The 26,711-nt window shown below is 49.1% G+C and overlaps 1 protein-coding gene across 1 annotated transcript in view; it reads right to left on the reverse strand.

Moving 5' to 3' along the window:
• Nucleotides 1-7: 7 nt before the first annotated feature.
• The window catches only part of MAML3 (mastermind like transcriptional coactivator 3), a 523,718-nt gene continuing 497,014 nt past the window's right edge, over nt 8-26,711 (reverse strand). Inside the window, 3 exon segments of the mRNA XM_027770335.1 lie at nt 8-3,127; nt 12,031-12,115; nt 20,582-20,818. Coding sequence (XP_027626136.1) covers nt 2,127-3,127; nt 12,031-12,115; nt 20,582-20,818 — 1,323 coding nt within the window. The 3' untranslated portion in view covers nt 8-2,126.

Raw genomic sequence — 26,711 nt, forward strand, 5'->3', positions numbered from 1 at the left:
TTATATGTATATATATATTTTTTTTACAGATAGTAGACCCAGTGATATCTGCAGTATTGTAAAAACCTATGTACAAATAATTTTTTTTTTGGACATTACATATACATCAGCACCGTAGTAAAAACAAAAACAAAACCACCTTCTTAAAATCTACCTCTGTGTGAGTTGGTCCCAGAACCAGGAGGAAGCTTCTAGAAGATAACAGAGCCCGCCTTCTCTCCATCAGTCACCTCAGGTTCTCGCTGTTGTTTTAGATATTTATTTCCTGTCTTTCAGCAAAAGGTAATTTTGTATTCATTCTGGGTTGCCTTGTTGGTTTACTTTTTGGTTTTCAGGTTTCCGCTTGGGGTTTCCCTGGTGGCGTCCTTGCAGGTCACCATCTACCCCCTCTGCTAAAAGGTGCACGCACACTCCTGCCTGGGTTCTCGCCAACCTGCACAGTGGCTGGGCATCCTGCGTCCGGCTGGGCAGACTTTGAAGCCTTGGTAAGGCAGTCCAGGGCAGAGCTCGCCTCCTGCCTCCTCTGTACGGGAACTCGCCCCGTCCAGTCCAGCGCCCACAGGCTCTCTTCGTGGTGAGCTGTGTGTGACTAGGACACAGAGGAGGAGGGGACGGGAGAAACTGCACACCATGCTTACATAGGACAATCCTTATGCCACATGGTCTCCAGAACGGGACAGTGGGAGGGGACGGAGGCAAGGACCAGAGAGACTAGCCTTGGAATGGTGGAGGTTGTCGATTCCTTCTGACCAATTTTGCTTGGGGCAGATGCGAGTCGTAGAGAACCACCACACAGAGCTTCGAAGTGGATGAGCTGGTCTGATGGAAGGAGCCATTTCTCGCCCTTTTTGTCATCCACATTCAGAAATGGATTTTTTTAGCTTCTCCGTCACTCAGGGCTTTGTACTTGTCTATCTGGTAAGGAGGGATAATGGGAAAGGGTGATTTTCAAGCATCACTCATGGGATTTTCCCAAAAGGTGCCAGAACCAGCGACCTCCGGGCCACTCCTCCCTGGGACAGCAGGTCAACCCACGCCCAAACATCCCAGCAGCCCACTCGGTTCTAGCAGAGATCCATTCAGCTCCGTACATGCTAGAGAGCGAGAACACGCCAGGGTCCCGTTATCGCAGGCACTGTCCAAGTTCTTCTTGATTTTGACTCTGCCCAGGCTCCCTGAAGACATAAGCTTCTCTTCTTCCTGGACAGGCTGTACAGGGCAGCGAGAGCAGGCCAGGGGGGAGGACAGGAGGAGGAAGGAGTGGGAGAAAGGCAGCCAGGCTGGTGGACACAGGATCCCGCAGGGCGCTGTCCACTCCACAGCCACCAGGACGGATGAGCATGACCTGGAAGTGTTCACATTGTACCTGGCCGCCGGAAGCTCCAAGCCAACCAGGAGCGAATGCAGCACAGAGCTGGCCTTCCTGGACGGCTGGACAGACCCTTTACCAAGCCTGGTTGGCCGTCTTATGAGGTGGCCACCTGCCATGCCATGATAGTTCCCGAGGGTCATCCTGGGCAGAAGACAGATGGGCCTGTGAACTCCTTTGTCGCCTCCCTGTGGCCACCTCCCTCTTTGTGTCTACTTTCCAAATACAGCAGCATGTCTTGACACCTGACGTCCAGTTCTGCCCAGAGCGCAGGGCATTTCTGGCCTAGGCACTGGGCCTGTGTGACCGCCCGGCAGCCTCTGCGGGGTTCTCCCGGCTGGCGTTCTGCACCTGTCTCTTGTACCTCCGAAGCTGCAGTCTCCGGTCCTGGGCAGGAGGGGTGATGGTGCCTCCCCTCCGGCTACAGCCCCCTAGGCTTGACAGCTCTTGCTGGGTGGTGAGATCTGGGGAGCGCGGGGCAGAGGGGCTTTGCTGGCTTTGTTCCCCGCCCCTGTGCGTCTCCGTCTTCTGCAGCAGGGGCCTGCACTGCAGCGCTTTCTCCACGGCTGTGAAGATCAGGTGGAAGGCGGCCCGAGGGGGCTGTGGATGGGCACCCGGATCTTCCACCGCCCGCCAGCTGCAGTGTAACTCAGTTTACGTGGGTCAATAAAACAAAAAACTAGGATGGGTCAACATCCTGTTTCTTTTTGACTTTTAAGCTTTAACCACTAGAGGGTGGCTCTGGGGACCCCTCTGACTAGGGGTTACCAAACAATTCATCCAGCTCCTGCATCCACTCGTCGCCCGGCCCCCCTTTGATAATGGAGTCCACAAGGTCGGCGCTGTCCGCGAGGCCAGCGAAGGAAGCCCCGGCCCCTTCACCCGTGTAATTGTATGACAAGTCCTGAGGCGGGTTCCGCTCGTAGGGCTGGCTCTGGCTGCTTGGAGCAAAGTTGCCACTGGGCATTTGCTGCTGGGCTGGGGCCTGGCTGAATGCGGACAAGCCAGGGACACCCTGGCTCAGACCGGACATGACCATGGGCCTCGCCTGGCTGGCCCCTTGCTGTCCCGGGAGCTGTGGCATCACGTGTCGGCCCATGGCAGCCGGGTTGAGGGTTCTCACGGCACCAGGGTTGGCATCCACCACCGACTGGCTCAGTCCCTGGGGGAAGTGTTGCTTGGTCAGTCTGGGTTGGCCGGCCTGAAGTGGGTAGCTGGCGCCATTGTTGAATGGTCCCAATTCGCCACTAGTCCTCCCAGGCATGCCTTGCAGGCTCCGCTGTGGCCAGCTCTGTGCACCTTGCTGGACAGTGCCCATGATGCTCTGAAGCCTTGGAGGGGCCTGGGGCCGAGGCAAGGCCTGGCCCACTGGCCCTTTCATCTGCTGGTGCTGCTGGGGGATAGCCGAGTTCACCAGCATGCTCTGACCAAACCCACTCACCATGCCTACCCCCTGCCCAGTGGCAGGCTGCCTGGGTCCCTGGGGTTGGCTGTGGGTGATGCTCATGCCACTTTGGTTTGGGTGCTGTAGCATTTGGGTCATTCCTGTGCTCATACTGTACATTCCCGGCTGGCTGGTTGGCGTGGTGCTATACGGGGCCAGTCCCAGCTCCGACTGGGCGGCTGCTGTGGCCATGGTCCCTGGGTTCTGTGAGGGTCCCATTCCCATCATGCTCGCGTTCTGCGCCATCAGCCGGGACGTTCGCATGCTCTGGAGGGCTGCCTGGCTTCTCACGGCTGCTATGTCCTGAGGCGAACCTGCGAGGAGCAAAAGGACACACAGTGCTCACTCTTGTCCACAGACAACATATTGAAACAGGGGGCTGGAATTTTTGGGGGGGGATGATAAAGTTCCTTTAAATGAAAGGATCAATAAATCTCTAATAGCAACGTGATTATTTTTGTGATTATAACAAACACTGATGGCAACACACTTGGAAAGCCCACAGACAACAGTGAAAGCCATCCAAGTTTCCACCATCCCAGCGGATGACCACTGCTATTATTGACGTGTTACTAGACAGGCACAAAAATTAGGATCAGACCATCACATGTTTTTATAGTTGACTTTTCCACTTAGCATACCCTAGTATTACATTTTTTTTTGTATACTTCAGAAACAAATGATTTCTCACTGTTCTGCATCTGATATCAGTCTCAATGGATAAGATCCGATTTTGTGCTGAAAGTGAGAGATAATTCACCTTTTGGGCTAAGTTAAGAAGAAATGGGGGCCTGGAGGTGGTATGGAAGTTAAGGAGGCTGGATCTCATATGCTTGACTACACAGTTTGAGTCCCTGATCCGGTGGCTTGAAAATCCCACTAGGGGTCTGTGTGTGTGTGTGTGTGTGCATGTCCCAAATCCCGAGAGGATGTGGCCATCCCCCCTGGGGGAAGATTTCTCACTTTCCCTCTTTCTCTCTCACTCTGTCTCTCCAGTGAGTACAAGTGCCCTATAGCAAAAACTAAAGAAAAAAAAAAATCTGGATGGTCGCTGCACATATTCTATTTGTGAAGTAGAATGGGGCACTGCAGAGAATTCTATCGATAAAGACCATTAGGCTAATTTCCCTTAAGACTTGAGTAGGATTTGAGAGGTTAAAGGCCACCACTTCTGCTAAGAATCACTTCTGACAGATGGGCCAGTTTTTTGGATCCACTCTGTAGACTCTCACAGGCTCCAGATTATCTGAATCATTACACATCAATGCAAACGGGCCAACTTTCAACTGGAAAAAGAAATCAGCCTTCCACTTGGCAATGGACTTGATTCATTTCTGCAGCAAAGTTCACTCCTTCGAATCTTCAGTGACTATTTCTCTTGGCAGATCACTACCCCAGTTTTAATGATGCTGTTTAAAAGCTGGCCAGAGTATCAACACCAAGTCATTCAGCCTTAATTAGGCATTTGAGAGAGTCCTTCTTTGCATAGTCTCGGGAAATTTCCAAACCAGCCAACAGAATGGAAATGTCACCCATGGAATACCACTCAATGCTGTGAGGGGCGAGGAGGTGCATAAAAATAGATTTTTTTTTATGTCCCTGCTAATGATGTCTATGAGAAAAATAGTTTTTTTTTCTGGACATTTAAAGAAGACCCTGTATAAGAGCCAGTCAATATTATAAGCAAATTTTATTCTACCTGGAACTGTAATGAGAAACCAAATGAGAATAGTCTACCCTTGTTAAACCTGGCACCTTGGCAGACAATGAAAGCACTGTTCAGTGCTTTTTTTTTTGCTTTTTGTTTGTTTTTGTCTTCCTGATAGGGTTATTGATTTCTGGGCAGCAAATATGTCTCCATATTTTCTTCCTTTCTTTAAGAGAGAAAATTATGGGAATTTTGATTATGACTTAAGTTTTTGTGGCTTGAGATCGATATTATACTACATTGAAAAATGAAATGGTTGCTATAGGGAAACCTGAAGACCATGACGGAAATCCCTAGAAATAGTTCCAAAAAAAAAAAAATTTTTTTTTTTATTAAAGTTAATTAAATCTAAGTGATTTTTTTTTTTTTTTTGGAAAAAATCAAAAGTTCCTGGTTAAACACAGGACGGTAGCATAGGCTGCAACTTGTAATCTTATTATAAAGTTTGGTGACCTTAAAGACTAAATTTGTATCGACTGGCTGCCCAATTGGATCAACTACAGTGAAATGGGTTATTGAGTTGTTTCTAAAAAAAGTTTAAAGGAAAAATATTGCTGACTCAGAGACTGATTGGTCAGACCCAAATTACATAAACAGGCTGATGGGCTGATGGAAATAGATGAGAAAACGTTCATAAGTTGGACATTTTTGTTATATACTTATAATGGATGCATTGAGGGGACTGGATGTTGCATGGCTAATTCTGTGAATGAGAAATAGGTCATTTTTCGTAGAGGGCAGAAATGCTGCAATGACTTTTAATAGGCAGAGAAACATTAATCCACACGAACCTTTATTTTTACTTCATGTAAATGACCTGCACTATTTCAATGCAATTCTTATTTATTTATTTTTTTTTTTTAAAAAAAGGCATTTTAAAATCAGGAACCACACAATATATTCAAGCTAAGAGAGCTAAAAAGCCTTTCATGAATTTTAGGCCTTCAGTTATTTTACATAAATAAAAAAAAATTCAAATGCATCCAGAGAATTAACGTGACTTTACCTGAAGACTACATATATTAAAGATGGGCTGCTTTTTGTCTATAACAGATATTATTATGAGATGCTGTAATCAAATTAATTTTCTTGTCTGCTGGTTAAAATCATCCATAGTCAACTAAAGACAATAATACGCACATTTTTGTTGAAATGGTGTATGTTCTATATCCACTCAACTATAGGACGCCTGTATTGTGAAAATAAGCATTTCCCCATAGGCATATAACATTGCCCAGAGGCTCAAAACTCCATGAGCAAAAGATAGTCATTAAGGCCTTGCAAGGAGACCTTTGCAATGAGTATGGAAGAGAGCATGGCGTGGGATCCTACACAGCTTACGCCTAACAGAACTTCTTTCCAAGGACAATATTTCTCATTTCTCAATTCGCTTTTATCCCAAATACACAACAGCATGCTATCTAGAATGTTAGCAAAATATATAAAACTACTGGGGCCAGCTGGTAGCGTGGAGGTTAAGGCAACTGGATCCCATGTGGCTGACTGAGCAGTTTAAGTCCTGGACCCAGTGGGTAGAACTTCATGCCAGGTGCATTTGCATGCATGCCCAAAATCCTGAGAGGAGAATGGAGAAGGTATGATGGTGTGGCCATCCCCCCTGGGGGCTGATTTCTCACTTTCTCTCTGTCTCTGGTAAGTGCATATGCCCTATAGCAAAAATCTCTCTACGAAAAAAATTGTATCTCAAACCTATCAGCTCAGGGATTGAAAACTCATATTGGTTGTTTAGTTTAATTGCAGCTCAGTTCCTAAGTCAGTTACCAATGGTTTGGGGTTTCAGCAAAGTTGCAGTAGAATTTTAAAACTGGACCCAAGGCGTTCCTAATAGCTCACGTAAGTGTATGTCTATGTTCTGTAATGCAGACAAATTACTAAATGTGGTGGGTCCTTTCGTTCTAAAAAATAATAAATGCATTACGAACCTAGACAATTTAAGGGACTCTAATGCTGGATTTATCAGGTTTTGTGTTTTTAGTTAGTTCATAATACAAAGCAGTGGTTTCCAAGTGTGATCTCGCAGCCCCAGAACAAACAACTGGGAACTTGCTAGAAAGGCAGGCTTGTAGGCCCTGCCCCAGGCCTGCAGGGTCAGAACCACTGGGGGCAGGTGGCACTGTCTGTTTCACCATTTCTGGGGCAATTCTGGTGCAGGCTCAGGGGTGATGACGGCAGGTACAGGGAGGGCTCTGTACCTGCAGCCACGCTGCATGGGCATCGACGACCATCCCTGCTCCTCCCCACTTATGGCGCAATTAGGAACAATTCTTCAACGAATATTGGCACTGATTCAGGGAGCAGAACACCTCTGGACAGTCTAATTCCTTCTGTCCTTCCCGGCGTTATGTTTGAAGTTGACATAAATGTTCTAGGAGCAGAAGCAAGTGGTAGTCATTCAAGCCCCATTATTTTCTTATATTTTTTAGGTTTTTACCATAGGGCATGTGCACTAGCCAGAAGGAGAGAGGCAGAGAGAGAGACAGAGGAAAAGTGAGAGATCACCTCTCGGGGGGAAGGCCATGCCACAACCCCTTCTCCTTCATTCTCCTCCTGGGATTCTGAGCACTCACACACGTGCCTGGTGAGATTTTCAAGCCATCAGGTTCAGGATTTGAATCGCTATGTGGGAGTCCTGTGCCTTAACCACAATGTCACCTGCTGGTCCCCAAGTCCCAGTGCCTTAACCACTATGCCACCTGCGGGTCCCCAAGCTCCAGTATTTTCCTGGGCGGTCTCCGTTGAGATCTGTCTGTAAACATCAGTGGATTTCAGACTCTTTAAAGCACATTCCACAGTATATGATATACTCATGGGTTTATTACAGAAATGAAGATTCTGATATACTCTGAAAAAAAATGTTGGCTGTGACCTATGAAATTGTCTTTATTAGTTTATGTATTGCAACGGAAAGACTGAAAAATGCTACCCTCGATTAGGATTTTTTTTTCATTCAGCCAATTTGTAGTTCAGAAAGTAAACACTTGTGAATGATATAAAAGTTTGCATGTATTTACATATATGTATATTTCTGTGCAAAGGAGCTTCATGGCTCTCAGCAAATTCTTTTCTTTCTTTTTTTTTTTCCCCTAGGTTTTTGCCATAATGTGGATACGCTCATTGGAGAGAGACAGAGAGACAGTGAGAGAGGAAAGTGAGAAATTACCCCTCTGGGAGGATGGCCATGCTACAATCCCTTTCTCCATTCTCTTTTAAGGATATTGGACAACATGCACATGTGTCTGGAGTGATTTTCAAGTCACTGGGTCTGGGACTTGAACTCCAGTTGGGAGTCCAGAGCCTTAACCACCACGCCATCTGCTGCTCTCTCTGCAGATTCTTAAAGGGCTATGCGGCCCTTGAGAAGTTAGGGCACACTGATCTAGATTCCACAAACAGGGAGAGGGTGGGAATTGGAATTTCTGCTGCCAGTGCCCTTGCAGCCTTCTGGAAATTCCTGTGGATAAGATTGTAAAGGGTCCTTTAGCTCTTCCTCTGCCCCTCCAGGGCTCTCTCTGTAGAGGTGGAAGTGTTTGGCATCTGGCTGGGCCTCCCTATGTACAGAGGCGTGGCAGTGCTGTGTATGATGCACCCGTTGACACTGGGATCCTGGTTTGGTATTTCTGCAAAACATTCAGGATCAGGACCATCCAAACCTGAGGCCCTGTTGGTCTTCTCTAATTCTGCAGGGAGCAGAGACCAGTAGTTGTTGCAGTCAGATTTTTCCTTGGAGTTGGTAGAAGTGAGGGCTTTGGTCACCTGACCTGCTGGGATTAGTAAGAAAGCTCTGGCACAGAATTTTTGTCCCTGTGGTCACTCCAATGATGACACAGACATAAGGAAGGCTGAGTGGACCAACAGGCACCAGGCGTTGTTAAACTACTGAAATGCTTTGCACGCTGGGTAAAGAGCAGCTGCCCCAGACTTGCCTCTCAGAACTACCCTGACAACTTCCTGGGCCCACTAAGGACTTGACTCAGTGATCAAAAGTTTCAGGCCTGGCATAATAGGGACCCTGTAATACTCCACTCTGATTGGCTGGTACTCTTATCCTACCAGTTGTCAATTAAACAAAATTATTTCTCCAATGACTAAGAAACAGAGAGACAGAGACAGAAAGAGAAAATACAGACATCCCCAACAGAGTTATGACACTGTGATCCGCTCCCAGCCTTAGCCAGCCTGGGATCAAGGTACGTCCACACCCAGCATGTACAGGGAGGTCTCCGGACATGAACCCAGAACCTTCCCATGTGGGTTAGCCACCACTGGTCCGCTTACATATTTTGCATGTTACCTGGACATAAATACAGCATATAAGGCAAAGCTACAGGCGTCCCCCACACTCGCACTTCGTGAGTGGAAGGTGTGCGGTGGCGGAGGTGTGCGCTGACCTCACCTTGAAACTGATTGACCTGCTGCACTGGGTACGGATTCCGCTGCTGTTGGAGGTGCTGCCGGGGCAGGTGCGACTGCTGCAACTGCTGGAAGACAGAGGACAGAGAGGGAGGTGAGATGGGGAGAGAGCAGGCAATGAACTCCCGGCACTTCTGAGGGAAGCAAGGCTTTGTTTTTCAAAAATGAAGAACATAGGGAACCAGTAGTTGGCGTAATGGCTATGTCGCTGGACTCCCACGTAGTCAACTGTGGTTCGCGTCCCAGACCCGGTGGCTTAAAACTCATGCCGGGCGCATGTGCGTGCGTGCCCAAGATCCCGAGAGGAGAATGGAGGAAAAGGGATTGCAGCGTGACCATCCCCCCCTGGGGGGTGATTTCTCGCTTTCTGTCTCTATGTCTCTCTCTGTCTGTCTGGCGAGCGCACCCGCCCTATAGCAAAAAACCTTTCCAAAAAAATGAAGAAAATACAGGCACGTGCTCAGAGCATGGATGTGCGGTTGGATGCATTTTTCCCAAAACGAACACGCCTCGGAATTCCAGCTCCCAGATCAAGAAACAGGAGCCCTTGTGCCCCGTCTTCAGCTTCCCCTGACCCAGAGGCACCGTGACCCTAACTTTTAACAACACAGATTATGTAACTGCTTTTCCTAACTTTTAACAACACAGATTACGTATCTGCTTTTATCTATTCATTGTTTTACGTTTTTGCTATAGGGCATGTGTGCTCACCAGAGGGAGACAGAGAGAGGGATAGGGAGACATCACTTCCCAGGAGGGATGGCCATGCCACGATCCCTTCTCCTCAGCTCTCCACCTGGGATTCTGGGCATGTATGTACATGTGTCCAGCATGATTTTCAAGCTACCAGTGTGGGACTTGAATGGTGGTTGGCCACGTGGGAGTCCAGCGCCTTAACCACCACACCACCTGCTGGCTCCTGTTTGTCTGCTTTGGTACTTTGTAGAAAAGGACGATACGACACTGCTTTTGTGGCTGGTCCCTCGCACCTGTCTCCGTGCTGCTGTGCACACCTGCCGTACGTCCACGCCCACGGCCGAGCAGTATTCCAGCGTGTGAACATATCCTGGTGTATTTACCCACTCTGCTGTGAGAGTAGATGTTCTGAGCAGAGTCCCAAAAAGCCAACAAAGGGGACATGTGACACATCCATCACTGTCACCAGGGATCACAGGTAGACCCCCTGGCGCCACCGAGAGAGGAGAGGTTATCTGTGTTTATTCTTCCCTCCGGGCATTCCACATATGCACACAGGAACTCACTGGGATGCTGGGTCAACATCTCACTTCCCATGCAGGGCAATAAACTGAAGGGGCAGAACTGTCCCTGTGCAATGCTCATTCCGAGTCCACACTGGGCATGCGTAACCAGCCAGGCAGAGACTACCTGAGAGGCCAGTATTTTCCTGGGCGGTCTCCGTTGAGATCTGTCTGTAAACATCAGTGGATTTCAGCCTCTTTAAAGCACATTCCACAGTATATGATATACTCATGGGTTTATTACAGAAATGAAGATTCTGATATACTCTGAAAAAAAATGTTGGCTGTGACCTATGAAATTGTCTTTATTAGTTTATGTATTGCAACGGAAAGACTGAAAAATGCTACCCTCGATTAGGATTTTTTTTTCATTCAGCCAATTTGTAGTTCAGAAAGTAAACACTTGTGAATGATATAAAAGTTTGCATGTATTTACATATATGTATATTTCTGTGCAAAGGAGCTTCATGGCTCTCAGCAAATTCTTTTCTTTCTTTTTTTTTTTTCCCCTAGGTTTTTGCCATAATGTGGATACGCTCATTGGAGAGAGACAGAGAGACAGTGAGAGAGGAAAGTGAGAAATTACCCCTCTGGGAGGATGGCCATGCTACAATCCCTTTCTCCATTCTCTTTTAAGGATATTGGACAACATGCACATGTGTCTGGAGTGATTTTCAAGTCACTGGGTCTGGGACTTGAACTCCAGTTGGGAGTCCAGAGCCTTAACCACCACGCCATCTGCTGCTCTCTCTGCAGATTCTTAAAGGGCTATGCGGCCCTTGAGAAGTTAGGGCACACTGATCTAGATTCCACAAACAGGGAGAGGGTGGGAATTGGAATTTCTGCTGCCAGTGCCCTTGCAGCCTTCTGGAAATTCCTGTGGATAAGATTGTAAAGGGTCCTTTAGCTCTTCCTCTGCCCCTCCAGGGCTCTCTCTGTAGAGGTGGAAGTGTTTGGCATCTGGCTGGGCCTCCCTATGTACAGAGGCGTGGCAGTGCTGTGTATGATGCACCCGTTGACACTGGGATCCTGGTTTGGTATTTCTGCAAAACATTCAGGATCAGGACCATCCAAACCTGAGGCCCTGTTGGTCTTCTCTAATTCTGCAGGGAGCAGAGACCAGTAGTTGTTGCAGTCAGATTTTTCCTTGGAGTTGGTAGAAGTGAGGGCTTTGGTCACCTGACCTGCTGGGATTAGTAAGAAAGCTCTGGCACAGAATTTTTGTCCCTGTGGTCACTCCAATGATGACACAGACATAAGGAAGGCTGAGTGGACCAACAGGCACCAGGCGTTGTTAAACTACTGAAATGCTTTGCACGCTGGGTAAAGAGCAGCTGCCCCAGACTTGCCTCTCAGAACTACCCTGACAACTTCCTGGGCCCACTAAGGACTTGACTCAGTGATCAAAAGTTTCAGGCCTGGCATAATAGGGACCCTGTAATACTCCACTCTGATTGGCTGGTACTCTTATCCTACCAGTTGTCAATTAAACAAAATTATTTCTCCAATGACTAAGAAACAGAGAGACAGAGACAGAAAGAGAAAATACAGACATCCCCAACAGAGTTATGACACTGTGATCCGCTCCCAGCCTTAGCCAGCCTGGGATCAAGGTACGTCCACACCCAGCATGTACAGGGAGGTCTCCGGACATGAACCCAGAACCTTCCCATGTGGGTTAGCCACCACTGGTCCGCTTACATATTTTGCATGTTACCTGGACATAAATACAGCATATAAGGCAAAGCTACAGGCGTCCCCCACACTCGCACTTCGTGAGTGGAAGGTGTGCGATGGCGGAGGTGTGCGCTGACCTCACCTTGAAACTGATTGACCTGCTGCACTGGGTACGGATTCCGCTGCTGTTGGAGGTGCTGCCGGGGCAGGTGCGACTGCTGCAACTGCTGGAAGACAGAGGACAGAGAGGGAGGTGAGATGGGGAGAGAGCAGGCAATGAACTCCCGGCACTTCTGAGGGAAGCAAGGCTTTGTTTTTCAAAAATGAAGAACATAGGGAACCAGTAGTTGGCGTAATGGCTATGTCGCTGGACTCCCACGTAGTCAACTGTGGTTCGCGTCCCAGACCCGGTGGCTTAAAACTCATGCCGGGCGCATGTGCGTGCGTGCCCAAGATCCCGAGAGGAGAATGGAGGAAAAGGGATTGCAGCGTGACCATCCCCCCCTGGGGGGTGATTTCTCGCTTTCTGTCTCTATGTCTCTCTCTGTCTGTCTGGCGAGCGCACCCGCCCTATAGCAAAAAACCTTTCCAAAAAAATGAAGAAAATACAGGCACGTGCTCAGAGCATGGATGTGCGGTTGGATGCATTTTTCCCAAAACGAACACGCCTCGGAATTCCAGCTCCCAGATCAAGAAACAGGAGCCCTTGTGCCCCGTCTTCAGCTTCCCCTGACCCAGAGGCACCGTGACCCTAACTTTTAACAACACAGATTATGTAACTGCTTTTCCTAACTTTTAACAACACAGATTACGTATCTGCTTTTATCTATTCATTGTTTTACGTTTTTGCTATAGGGCATGTGTGCTCACCAGAGGGAGACAGAGAGAGGGATAGGGAGACATCACTTCCCAGGAGGGATGGCCATGCCACGATCCCTTCTCCTCAGCTCTCCACCTGGGATTCTGGGCATGTATGTACATGTGTCCAGCATGATTTTCAAGCTACCAGTGTGGGACTTGAATGGTGGTTGGCCACGTGGGAGTCCAGCGCCTTAACCACCACACCACCTGCTGGCTCCTGTTTGTCTGCTTTGGTACTTTGTAGAAAAGGACGATACGACACTGCTTTTGTGGCTGGTCCGGCGCACCTGTCTCCGTGCTGCTGTGCACACCTGCCGTACGTCCACGCCCACGGCCGAGCAGTATTCCAGCGTGTGAACATATCCTGGTGTATTTACCCACTCTGCTGTGAGAGTAGATGTTCTGAGCAGAGAGTCCCAAAAAGCCAACAAAGGGGACATTTGACACATCCATCACTGTCACCAGGGATCACAGGTAGACCCCCTGGCGCCACCGAGAGAGGAGAGGTTATCTGTGTTTATTCTTCCCTCCGGGCATTCCACATATGCACACAGGAACTCACTGGGATGCTGGGTCAACATCTCACTTCCCATGCAGGGCAATAAACTGAAGGGGCAGAACTGTCCCTGTGCAATGCTCATTCCGAGTCCACACTGGGCATGCGTAACCAGCCAGGCAGAGACTACCTGAGAGGTAGGCAATCGCAAGTAGAAGCCCACGAATTCAAACAAAGGAGCCAGCTACACTGACAGACACCCCCCCCACCCCCACCCCCAGTATGGATGACAAGATCCTGAATAAAAGTAAAGTAATACCTAGCGGGACCAGCAGTTGGCGTACTAGCCATGTCACTGGACTCTCATGTAGTCAACTGTGGCTCGAGTCCTGGGGCCGGTGGCTTAAATTCACGCCGGGTGCGTGTGCGTGCATGCCCAAGATCCCGAGAATGGAGGAGAAGGGATTACAGTGTGGCCATCCCCCCAGGGGGTGATTTCTCGCTTTCTGTCTCCCTGTCTCTGTCTTTCTTAAAGCAAAAACCTCTTAAAAAAAAAAAAGTAACACCTAGCCCTATTCCCAGTGCAGTTGTCCTCTGATATCCGCCCACTCATGTGTCTTGATGGCGTGGAATGTTCTTTCTCTGTTTAAAAAAAACTTTACTCGGGACCAGCAGGTGGTGTGGTGATTAAGGCACTAGAATTCCCACGGCTGTTTGAGTCTCGGATACGGAGGCTTGCTTTCTCACTCTCCCTCTCTTTCTTTCTTTTTCTGATAAAACTCATGTGAACAAATAAATAAAATAAATAATTATTTAATTAAAAAAAATAAAAATTTCACTTTGAGACCAGCAATGGTGTAGTCGTTGTGTCACTGAGCTCCCTCAGGACCGAAGGTGGTTCGAGTCCTGGACCCGGTGGCTTTAAAATGACACCAGGCGCATATGTGTGTGTGTGCCCAAGATCCTGGGAGAAGAACGGAGAAGGGATTGCAGTGTGGCCATCCCCCTAAAGGGATGTGATGTGTTCTCACGTTCTCCTCTCACTGTCTCTGTCTCTCTCTTTCCAGGGAGCATATGTGCCCTAAGGCAGAAACCTCTCAAAAGCCAACAAACAAAAACACAACTTCACTTTTCTATTAAAACCTTCTCTCTCCCTACTTTACTCATGTTTGCGACTTTCTTTCTTCTCAGGGTGGGTCTCTAACCTTCAAGACCTGGACACAACCGAATATTTCACACCACACAGCTCAATTCCCCTGTCTGGTGACGGCTAGCGATAGCCTTGTAGGGTATTTCCAGATTTGGGCTATTACCAATATCACCATTATGAGCACCCCTGTGCATGCCTTCTGGTGTCCCCGGTACACATTTATAGGGGGAGGACTTGCTGGTTAGGAGGAGTGCATTCAGAGGGAGGCGGGTTTGACTTGACTTCCCAACGTCAACCTGAGGGCTTTTCTCAGCACCAAGGGTGCCGAGCTCAAAGGGACAAGCAACTACTTAAAAAAAAAAAAAAAAAAAAAAAAAAAAACAAAAAAAAAAAAAAAAGAAAAAGAAAAAGAGAAAGAAAAAGAAAAAGAAAAGAAAAAAAGAATTATTTTTAAAATTGTATTTATTATTATTTAATTTGATCAGAGAAAGTCAGAGAAAGAGAAAGAGAGAGAGAGAGAAGGTGAGGAAGCAAGCCGCCAGGTCCAGGACCTGAACTGTGGTCCGCCATGTGGGAATCCCGCACCCTTAAACACCATGCCACCTGCCGGCCTTCAGGCAACTACATTTTTAAAAAATACAATGATTTCTATTTCACTTCATTTATTATTATTATTTTGAATTTGACCAGAGAGAGACAGAGAGACGAGAGAGAGGGAAAGTGAGAAAGTGAGTCACCAGGGTTGGCCAGGCGGGAGTCCAGTGCCTTAACCACTCTGCTACCTGCCAGCCCCTAAGCAACTGCTTTTTAATGACCTCAATAGCTGCTTTGGGCATAGGAAGATGGAATCCTCGGGGGCTAGAAAGAAGGGCTCATCTTACTCCCATGAAGCCACACTGCCTGGAAAATGCATCTCTGTGAGGAAAGTACTCGCATTGGCTGCTTTGAGGACCCTACGTGGGACCGCACAGATCCCGGGAGCCAGGAGGCCCGTGGCTTAGTCTTTCTCATCCCACTCCCGGGGATTCTGGTCTGCTAGTGCTGTCCCCGATGTGCTGGGAGGCTGCTCTGACCACCCTCACGCCGTCTGTGCACAGGGGGAGCACGTAAGAGTGAGGTGGAAAGACCAGAGTACAAGGTTTTCGCTGGAGGTCCGGGCCAAGTAGCTGGGCGACCTTCGGTGTGTTGTTTAACCTCCCGACTGAGCAGCTGAATGTTCATTAAGGCCCTTTCATCTGGGAGAGCTATAAAGACCCGACAGCAAGGTCCCGCTCTTTGTACGCGGAGTGTTCATTACAGAAATCACACACACTGACCACTCCTTAACGCATGTGTTTATCTGTATTTTTTTCCTCTTGTGTTCGTTCCTGGGCAACCCTATAATTTTCTTTTGCCTTTTTCTTTTTCTCTGGAAGGCCAGCTGGCATTATGTCAAACAAAGCATCCAGCAGCTTCTGCCCTGCAGTCCCAGGACAGTGAGCTGCAGAAAACTTGCAGTTCGCTGATGGTGAAGCTCAATCAAAGCATAGACAACAAACCGGGTAGACCTTGTAGACAACAATATGAGGGCATTATTGAGTAAGAGATGAGTCTAAAAGCTTTGGGTCAGCAGGTGGTGTGGAGGTCAAGGCGCTGGATCCCACATGGCCAACTGCTCGGTACAAGTCCTGAACTCACTGGCTTGAGAGCTGCGCTGGGCACGTGTGCGTGTGTGCCCAATATCCCGAAAGAACAGAGGAGAAGGAACTGCAGCGGGTCATCCCTCCTGGAGGAGGGGGGTTTCTCACTTTCCCTTTCTCTCTGTCTTTCTCTGGTGAGTGCCTGTGCCCTACATTTATTTAAAAAAAAAAAAAGCTTCTCCTCAGTCAAACTCCCTGTGTTACATAAGAGGTAACTGCCCTACTTCCACTAGGAGTACGCCCGAGGCAGTCTCTGGTGAGGGAGGGTGTGACCTGGAGTCAGAGGTCTGCATTCCACCCTGCTCTGCCTCTCTCTAGAGAAAGCGGATAAGCTCCCTGGCCTCAGTTTCCTCATTTATAAAATGACAGGACCTCGCGATTGCTAGTGTTTCTGTCAGATCTAAAATTCTAAGCCCTGTCAGACCTCTGTGAATGGATGAGAGACGTCAGGCTTTACGCTCCCTGAGAATCAGGCATTAAATAATTCACTCCTGCTTTCAACCTGCTCGGCTCTGCCATGCAAGTCTGCTGAGGATCATTCTAAAGTTCCCAAAGAGGCGGAGGATCCCAAATCCTTCTGCTTATCCTCACGTGTCCTTTCAGGAAAGCCAAGTGTTCCCACTACGTCGTTTCTAAGAGTGGAAGTGCGAGGACACGTGCTGCAGAGACCAAGAAAATCAGCCATACTCGTTCTCCAAACGAGAAGTGCAGAGCTCACCGCGCGTAGCCCTGCGCGAGCTTGCCTCAGGAGCGTGGTCTCCAGGTGCTGGGAAGACACTACCTCGACCTGGCAGGTGCAGGTGGTGGTCGGACTTACCCAGCGCTCCCTGACACCAGGCTCACGTGACAGGTCCCCACACACATTCGTGCAGACCACAAAGTCTCCAAAGAATTCTCCGGACATAGTCTCGTGTGGTCCTTAAAACAGTTATATGAAGAGGGCTGGAAACCCATGAAAACTTAACCAGGGACAAGCAGTTGGTACAATGCCTATATCTCTGGACTCCCATGTAGTCGACCGTGATTTGAGCCTCTGACCCAGTGGCTTAAACTCATGCTGGGCGCGTGTGTGTACGTGTCCAAGATCCCGAGAGGAGAATGGAGGAGAAGGGATTGCGGCGTGGCCATCTCCCCGGGGGGTGATTTCTCACTTTCTGTCTCTCTGTCTCTGTCTTTCTGGCAAGCACAGGCACCTTATATCAAAAAACCTCTCAAACAAAAACAAAAACAAAAGCAAAAACAAAAAACTTAACCTGGCAGCTGAAGAGAGAAGTGATTTCCAAAATCACATTGCAAGGAAAAGAAGGGGCCAAGTCTGAGCCCCAGTAAGGTGATCGAGCTTGGCCTCTGTCCATCACTTAGTGCACATAGCCGCTGAGAACTGGACACAGGTCACAGCAACCACTCCTCTCCTCCTGGCCAAGGAGCCCTGTACCCCTCTGCGCCCTGGATTCTGAGGGGTCTCCTGCTTCTGTTTCGTGCCTCTGCCTCCCTCCTCATTCCCCAGGACCTGGCTGGGTGGCTGGCACAGCTGAGCTCTGCCTGAGTCCCTTTCGGGCCTTGGCCAGGGCAGACATACCAAAAGCCATCATAGGCAGGCTGTAAGCGGAACCACATTCCATTTTAAACCTAAGACAATAGATTTCGTCTCTTTTCTTTTCTTTTTTGAGATCTTTGCTAAAGGACCTAAATGCTCACTGGATAGGCAGAGATAGAAAGCAAGAAATAAACCCCCAGGGGTTGGCCACGCCACAATCCCTTCCCTTCCCTTCTCCTCCCATGATCTTGGGCTCGCACGCGCACGTACCCAGCATGGGTTCTAAGCCTCCAGGTCCGGGACTTAAACTTTGGTCAGCCATGTGGGGTGTCCATTACATCATCTGCTGGTCTCTAGATTCCTTTTTAATAACATACCTTGCTTAACTTGCAAAAACTAATCGTAGCTTTAGTGACCTGCAGAGACCTGGCCTTGAGACGGCACCCAGGAAGCAGATGTGCTCGAGGAAGATAAAAAACGTCTTCCCTGATAATCGGGTCTGGCCTCCCCAACCAGAGCTGAAAACAACTACCCTGATTAACCAGATTCCTTTGTGGGACCGGATGAGGATGAGCTGCTAGGCTGGGTCCCACGGCACTCAGTCTTTACAAATCCTGGTTAGACCAGGACTCAGGGGAGTGGTTTTGTGACATTAGTCTGTCATCTTCCTAGGCTGCTAGGCTTCCCGATCTACTTTTCTTTTCCACTAACATTCATTTGGCTTTTGGGTAGCCAGGCTTGGGTTTGGTACTGGTTACATCTGGTCACACAGTCACTCAAAATATCAGGCAGTCTAGCCTCCCACATATTCCACCCTGGTTCAAGTCCTGGACCTGGTGGCTTAAAACTTACCCCGAGCATGTGTAGCGTCCATGCCCAAAATCCCGAGAGGAGAATGGAGAAGGGATTGTAGCATGGCCATCCCCCCTACCCCCCACCGCGGGGTGATTAATCTCTGTCTCTGTGTCTCTGTCTCTCCAGCAAGTGCACAAACTCTCTTAAAAGAAAGAAAAAAAAAAAAGTCAGGTACATGTGAAGCTTCCTGGGATTGGCCGAGGACAGAATTTAGAAAGTGCAGCTTCCCTCGGCAGCTCTGTTGATCACTGCCTGCAAGATACGAGTGTAGCTCCTTGTCCTGCACCTTACCAGGGGGAGGGGGCAGAGGGTTGTGTGGGTAATAGTTGCTAGCCAGCTGCCTGACCTTGGGAAGGAGGGAGATAATTACACAGCTGTTCAGGAACAAAAGCCAAAACGGGAACATAAGTGAACTATGCCCAAAGGGGCCCTTTTTGTCTTTGGAGAAGACGGGCTTTACTTGGAATTGCTGTTCTTGGTTAGTAGGGATTTCGATGTGCCTGTGTGCTACACAGTATCCTGTGAAGTGTGTGAAAAAAATAGGTTTAAGGGATGAGTTTATTTCTATCATTTTATTTTTTATTTTTTTAAATTTTTTTTTGAGAGGTTTTTGCTATAGGGTGCTTGTACTTGCCAGAAAGACAGAGAGAGACAGAGACAGAAAGCGAGAAATCACCTCCTAGGGGGGATGGCCACGCTGCAATCCCTGCTCCTCCATTCTCCTCTCGTGATCTTGGGTACGCATGCACACGCACCTGGTGTGACTTTAAGCCACCAGGTCTGGGACTCGAACACTGTCGACTACATGGGACTTCAGTGACATAGCCATTACACCAACTGCTGGTCCCATTATTTTATTTTATTTTTGAGAGATTTTTGCTATGGGGTGCTTGTGCTTGCCAGAGAGATAGAGACAGAGACAGAAAGCGAGAAATCACCCCCCCCCCCAGGGGGGTTGCCATACCGCACACCCCGTTGTGCATTCTCTTCTTGGGATCTTGGGCATGCATGCACACGTGCCCAGAGTGAGGTGTAAGCCGCCGGGTCCAGGACTCAAACCTCAGTTGACTACGTGGGAGTCCAGTCACATAACCATTACGCCATCTGATGAGTTTATTTTGATGTGAAACAAATGGGAATCCATGTGTAGTTTTTTCACCGTATATTATTCAAGCACTTTGTGAAGACCTCAATTCTACGGTGGCGATGCTCGGTCAATCGCTCCAAACTCTGAGCCCACCAGGAACGAGAACTGTAGGCAGAGCTGTGTTGGGCCTTGAGCCTCATAGGCAACCTCACACATCCCACGCCCAGTGCAGACCCTCCCAGGTGTCGCCCAGCATGTCTTTGGGACAGCCTCAGGCCTTTCCCTGAGATGACACTCCAAGCAAAGGGATCTCTAAAAACAAAATAGACGGAAATCTACAGGAGCAGTCCAGGGGGATGGTTTCCTTCAAAGCTGGAGGAGTTATAGGGCAGGGTGGACAAAAATGCCAGAGATGGAGCTGTCGTTCTGTCAGGCCTGCCTTTAACTCACAGATTTCCTGAGCTGTTTGAAAAGCTGTGGGGAATGTTCTTAAGTGCGCACCCTCTCTGTGACCCCGAGTTCAGGCTTCTAGGTAGTTCCGGGGCCCTATTGTTCTGCCATTGTTCCCAGCCTATTGTTCATGACCAAGTCTATAGAATTCTCCTCAATCCATTCTCCTGCCACTTTCTTCCAAGAAACAAAGTTCTCTGAATTATTATTTTTTCTTCGTGCTAGAAATATTAGGGCTTCTGAAGAATGTGAGCGATCTCCTCACACCCCCGCCCCCAAGTCTCCCATGTGCTGATCACACAGACTTTTGTACCAGAAATCAGAAGAAAAGGACTCAGGCTAGAATCGAAGAAATGTCTGGCAAATGGGGCTTCAAACTGATGGCGGAAGTCTGCCTTTTAAGGACAAACTAATTCATTATAGGAAGAAAGCTTGGCTAATTGGAAGCTCTGCATTCCGCAGGGTCTTCTGTGATCCTGGGAAACGGGGGCCCAGGATCGTCTTGATGGAGGGAAGAACTGGGATCGGCTAGCAGAGAGCAGGTGCCCCAGGCAGGCCTCCCGCCCGGGGCCCCTTACCTGCTCGGCCAGGATCTGCTGCTGCTGCCGCTGCTCCTGCTGGAACTGCTGCTTCTGCTGCTCCATCATCTGCGCCCGCTGATCGATGAGCATCTGCTTCATGATGGCTGCCTGTGGCTGGCTGCCCAGGGGCCCGGGACCCGCAGGACTGGCTCCGGACACCATGCCGCTGGAGCCAGGGGGCACCGGAGACTGCATGGGGCCTGCGGTCCGGGGAAGCCCGACTGGGTGCTGCTCCTGGGAGGACAGAGAGAAAGAGAGAGATGCAGCGATTCCACCTGGAGACTCATTGCCATGTGAAGGGAAGGAGTCTGGGGCAGAGGTCTCGGCTCAGGGGTCTGAGTGGGACAGGTTACATCTCCATAAAGATAACCTCAGGGGGATCAGCAGTTGGCGTAATGGCTGGACTTCTGTGTAGTTGACCGAAGTTGGAGTCCCGGACCTGGTGGCTTAAACTCACGCCAGGCAGGTATGCGTGAGTGCCCAAGATCCTGAGAGTAGAATGGAAGAGAAGGGGCTGCAGTGTGGCCATCCCCCCTAGGGGGTGATTTCTCTTTCTGTCTCTCTGTCTCTCTAGGGAGTGCTTGTGCCCTGCACACACCCTATACCAAAAACTTCTCCAAGAAAAAGAAAAAAAAAAAGATAACCTCAGGGTCCTGGACCCTGTGGCTTGAAAACATTTTGGGTGTGTGTGCACGCATGCCCAAGATCCTGAGAGGAGAGTAGAAGAGAAGGGATCAGGCCATGGTCATCTCTACCCACCCTCGGGGTAATTTCTTTCTTTTCCCCTCTCTCTGTCTTTGTCTCTCTCCAACAAGTGCATGTGCCCTATAGCAAACAAAAACAAAAACAAAAACAAAAAACAAACAAAACACAATAAAACCAAAACAAAATGAAAAAAAACAGAAAGCCCAAATATGATTTTGAGAATTCTGAGACCAAGTCCAATGTGTTTTGACAGAAACTCACTAATATGGACTGCACTTTGAGTTAATATTCTGTGTTATCCCTTATCCTGCCCCACCCAAAGGGAAAAAGCCTGGGGTCACCTTAAATCTGAAGCCAGACACCCTGACCTTACCTGTCAATCTTTACTCCTTACTGTCTACGTGGCCAAAATGAAGGTCTTCACAGCAAGTGGGAAAGACATTTATAGAAGATCACTGGAATTTATTAGCAGATCTGCTAGTTGGTGGAATGCTAATTAATCACCACATTTGAGAGGTCTGATATATGCTTAAGAGTCAGACTTTGTTTTAAGCCACTGGGTCTGGGACTTGAACTGCAGTTGACTATGTGGGAGTCCAGCGATGTAAACGTTATGCCGTCTGCTGGTCCCTGGTCAGAGCTGTTGATGGCGAGAATTAGGGATGTTTTTCCACTGACCGAAGCTAATGACATCCTGACATCTTAAGAAGTAGAACTGAGCCTCATAGGTCGGGGTTAACTTAAATCTGGATTGGGTCTCTTGATTCAATAATTGTGTGTCAATCAGTCAAATGATGACAATTTTTAAAAAAGGCTTTTGCTGTGAGGGTGCGTGTGCCTGCCAAAGAGAGACAGAGAGAAACAGAGAGAGGGAAAGTGAGAAATCACCTCCAGGGGGATGGCCAGGATGCAATCCCTTCTCCTCCATTCTCCTCCCGGGATTTTGGGCATGCACGAACAAGTGCCTGGCATGATTTTCAAGATGCTAGGTCTGGGGCTTGAACTGCAGGCAGGCATGTGGGAGTTCAGCACCTTAACCACTAGGCCACCTGCTAGCCCCAATGATGACACTGGTTAAAAAATGGAGAATGGGGGGAAAGTGGTGGAGACCTAATCTTGGACAGTTTAAGTGACTAGCTGAAGCACGTGGTCAGAGCGGATGTCTATGCTCAGAGCTGGTCAGCACAGACGTGGAGGGAATAGCTGCTGACAGGAGAAGGTGTATGGCCAGAGAGTCGGCGTCTTCATACTTCCTGTCCTGTTCTTCCTACCAGGTGCACCAGGTGATGGCAAATATTGTCCAAACATTCCACAGAAATATTCCTGCTAATTCATTAAGCTTTCAAGCCATCAGTCTGAACATAGAGGAGCTGACGCAAATGAAGTGGACACACATAGTCAATGCAAATGCCAGAGACAGAGAAAGAGAGAAATCTCCCTCCCCCACCATGGGCGTTGGTGCTTACACCACAATCCCTTCTCCTCCATTCTCCTCTCAAGATTTTGGACATGCGCGCACAGGCACCCACAATGAGTTTCAAGCCCTTTGGGACTTAAACAGCAAAGCCGGCCATGCAGGATCTAGCACCTTAACCACTGCGCCACCTGCTGGCCCCGTGAAGCACTCTTATGAGAGCTAAATAATAAGAAATGAATGTGAATAACTCTACAGTTATTTAACATTAAAAAAAAAAGATCCAAACTGGGTCTTAATAGTTTTCTTCTTTTTGCTTCGCTACCTTTCTGTGGATATCCCCACTTGGGCTGGCTGTTTCCTCTCAACACATGTATGTAGTTCATCCCTGTTTCTCTTAGAGACAGTCCTGAATTTGATTGTTCACAGCCTGGGTTTACTGTACCCCCTTGGCTCTGTTGTCTTATGTTGAACTATTCCCTTCCTTCCTTCCTTCCTTCCTTCCTTGCTTCCTTCCCTTCTTCCTTCCTACCTATCTATCTATTTATCATCTATTTAGCTAGCTAGTGATAGGGTGCATGTGCTTGCCAAAGAGACACACACAGAAAGAGAGGGAAAGTGAGAATTCACACCCCGGGTGGATGGCCACGCCACAATCTCTTCTCCATTCTCCTTTTTGGACGTTGGGCATGTGCATGCACATACGCACGCACACACGCGTGCACACACACACACACAGCTTACAGCTTACACACGCCCAGCTTGATTTGCAAGCTGCTTAGGTCCTCGACTTAACTGTGAAGTCAGCTATGTGGGATCCGGTGCCTAACCTCCATGCCACCTGCTGGCCCATTTACGCCTTTCTTTCCACTGAGGAGTTACAAAATGCCTTTTCCAGTTATTCTCTCCTTCCTACATCTACCCAAACAAAACAAGCAGAACAAAACCCCAACCGAAACAACAATGCTACTCCTCTAACCCCAGAAACAATAGCTCAAGGAGTTCTAGTTGTTAGCGTCACAGCCCAGGTTACATGTGGCGAGTATACGGCGGACCCAGGTCTAGCAGAACCAGAACGTGGACTTCGATTCTAAATCCAATGTTCTTTCCATTGGCTCAGGGCTTTCTCAGACTATGGGTCCCTGGTCCCCAGCGTGCACCAAGGGACAGCTTGTAGACTCAGTATACAGTGGGTCTCTCATGCCGTCCTCTGTTCTATTTTTCACATATGCGTGTGGTTCTAGATGTTGAGACATTTTAGGGTTCGTGTATTTTCTTTGTAAGAAGCTGGTTATTAGGTAGACAGCTGTGAAAGACTCTTGATAAACAGAAAGACCTCATACTCAAAAGGGCCAGGAACTTTTATGCTACTGAAAAGTTTACTTTGACCCTGACACTTGCAGGGGGTCTAGATATTCAGGGTCTTCCCATTGCTCCCAAATAATTACCTCCTGTTTTCCCAGCCCTTCCCTCCAATGGGAGAAAGCCATCTCTTTCCACCTTTAGAGACAGATGGCTGATGGCCTTAACACTTTACCAGACGAGTTCACACTGATGTATCCATTGGCAAAAACAGCCTTTTATTTTGTAGTCTGCTTGATACCTTCCAGGTTGAAGAAGGAGGAGAGTTGGAAAGAAAATCAGATCAAGGGCAGATAAAGTTTTCTTCAGCTTGACATTTCGAGAAAGCTGGTCTGGCCCTGTCCCTTCTGTCTTTGCATACCCTGAGATATTGTCACCCTGTGTAGCTGTCCCTGCCCAGCTGGGGACCATGCCCAGAGGTGGCAAAGTAGTGGAAGTGTTGCTTTCCCAATCTCTCTCTCCTTTTTTTTTTTTTTTTTTTTGGAGAGGTTTTCGCTATAGGGCGTGTGCGCTCGCCAGACAGACAGAGAGAGACATAGAGACAGAAGGCGAGAAATCACCCCCCAGGAGGGATGGTCACACCGCAATCCCTTCTCCTCCATTCTCCTCTCGGGATCTTGGGTACGCACGCACATGTGCCCGGTGTAAGTTTTAAGCCACCGGGTCTGGGACGTGAACCGCGGTCGACTACGTGGGAGTCCAGCGACATAGCCATCACGTTAACTGCTGGTTCCCCCAAACTCTTCTCCTTTGGGGAAAGAAAGGGAGAGGCGATTGGGGTGAAGATGTGGCTACATCGAACCACTTTCTAGCCCTGATTTTCTGGGGCCAAAAGAAATTCTTTAAGAGCGCAGTGTGAAAACACCTTCCCAAAGGGACAGTCAGATTATTCTTTCCCAGGATTACAAACGATTCCTTCCCAGAGGTTTTGCCTTCGGGTTTCTCAGGAAGACCCGAAGACCTCTAGGCAGGTGCACTCTTCACGGATCGCCTTCCAAGTGGAACTTCCTTAGGATCTTCCCACCATGCTTTGCTGCGTCCCACAGCTGGTGAGACTCCTACACCCTCAGGTGTGGATTCCAAAGTGTGAATCCGCACCAAGCCACCTGATGACCAGGGGGTTGGCTGAGCCGGTTCACACTGCATGGTCTCTTAACCTCATTTCAGAAGGCTCGATGAGAAATAGCCCATCAGATTTCAGGACTACCGACCATGGCTCTTGTTTCTAAGGACACACACTGTGTGCAATTAGAGAAAACCAGGCGGCGCTTTCGTCATGTGAAACTTAATGCCTTGAAGCCAAATGATGCAGTATTTTTAGTTTTAATTACTGGCTGGCTCTCCACTCCCCACCCTGCCCAATGACCTCCGTGGCTTTCTCCCAAGAATCTTAACACGCTCGGTCTCCTTCCCTCCGAAATCCCATCGGCTACACAGATCTTCATTACTCTCCCCAAGCTTTCTCTCCACAGTAAAGGGAGGAAAAAGAAATCTAAACCCACGAAACCTACTTTGCATATCTTCTCCTCCAGGGAAAAGAGCTTAGCAACTTTCTAAAGGCTGGAGTGAGGTGGGAGGTGTCAAAAACACCCTCGCCTCCCTCGAAGAGGCAGTTTGCGACGTCAGAAAACAGCTGCGGTAAAAATATCTCCCCAGAACAGCCAGCTGTTTATTTATAAATCTGAGCACAGGGAAGCTGTATTTCTCCTTAGTGTTTTCAAGAACATGCACGGTGTTTGGGTGACAGGGCTCGGGGTTGCTGGCGGCGAACCAAAGACCGCAGGCTCCTTGGAGAGCGGATCACAAAAGGCTGCGGGCAGTGAGGAGCCCGGGGTTGCAGAGACTGGATAAGTGGCTCCCCGATGCCCAGGGCTGCAGCCTTTTGCAGGCGGTCCTCGTCGGGCCCAAGGAGCAGCTGCTGTTCCCGCTGGGCCCCAGCAGATGGCGGTGTCCGCCCGACCCTGCGAGCGCAGCCGCCGCGCGGCCCGCGCCCCTCCCCGCGCAGATGGCTTAATCAGGGTTCGGGTCCTCCCCCCGCGGTCCCCGCCCCGCGCGTCTGGGCTGGGGCTACGAACGTGGAGCCAGGCAGTCAAGTGTTACTGCGTACAGCAGGTAGCCTGGCAACTGAGAGCATAATACCGAGCAGATGGTGTTCGCACGGCGTGATGGACATCACACACGACAGCCTGAGACAATCCAGGAATTCCCTGGTGACTCGAGGCCCTCTTTACACAAAATGAGTTCTCTCTCCATAGCCGTGTATCTCTGGGGTTATCTCCCCCCTCTCTCCGGCTGACACCGAACTGGTTTCTTATTACCGACTTTTCTTCCAGCCCGAGGGGAGGGAGACCGTGGGTTGGAGAGGGCGCGGGGAGAGGACGTGGAAGGAAACGGAAGGGCTGGGAGCGGGAGGAGGTCGCAGGGGAGGGGGAGAAGGGGACAGGGGCGACCACAGAGGGTGGAGGTGGCGCACCCCAGACCCGGGGCGGTCAGTCCAAGAGGGATGGGGTGACCGGGTTGCACAAAGCCAGCGCGGGGAGGGGGCGAGGAGCGGGGCCTGCAGGGGCGCCTCGTCTCCAAGTTGTTGCAATCGCGTGGCCTACAGGCGGCCTAAATGAAATTTAGGATTTTACTTAAAAAGTCCCC

The sequence above is a fragment of the Tupaia chinensis genome, unplaced genomic scaffold (genome assembly GCF_000334495.1).
Source record: "Tupaia chinensis unplaced genomic scaffold, TupChi_1.0 Scaffold000127_2, whole genome shotgun sequence".
Taxonomy (NCBI): Eukaryota; Metazoa; Chordata; class Mammalia; order Scandentia; family Tupaiidae; genus Tupaia; species Tupaia belangeri.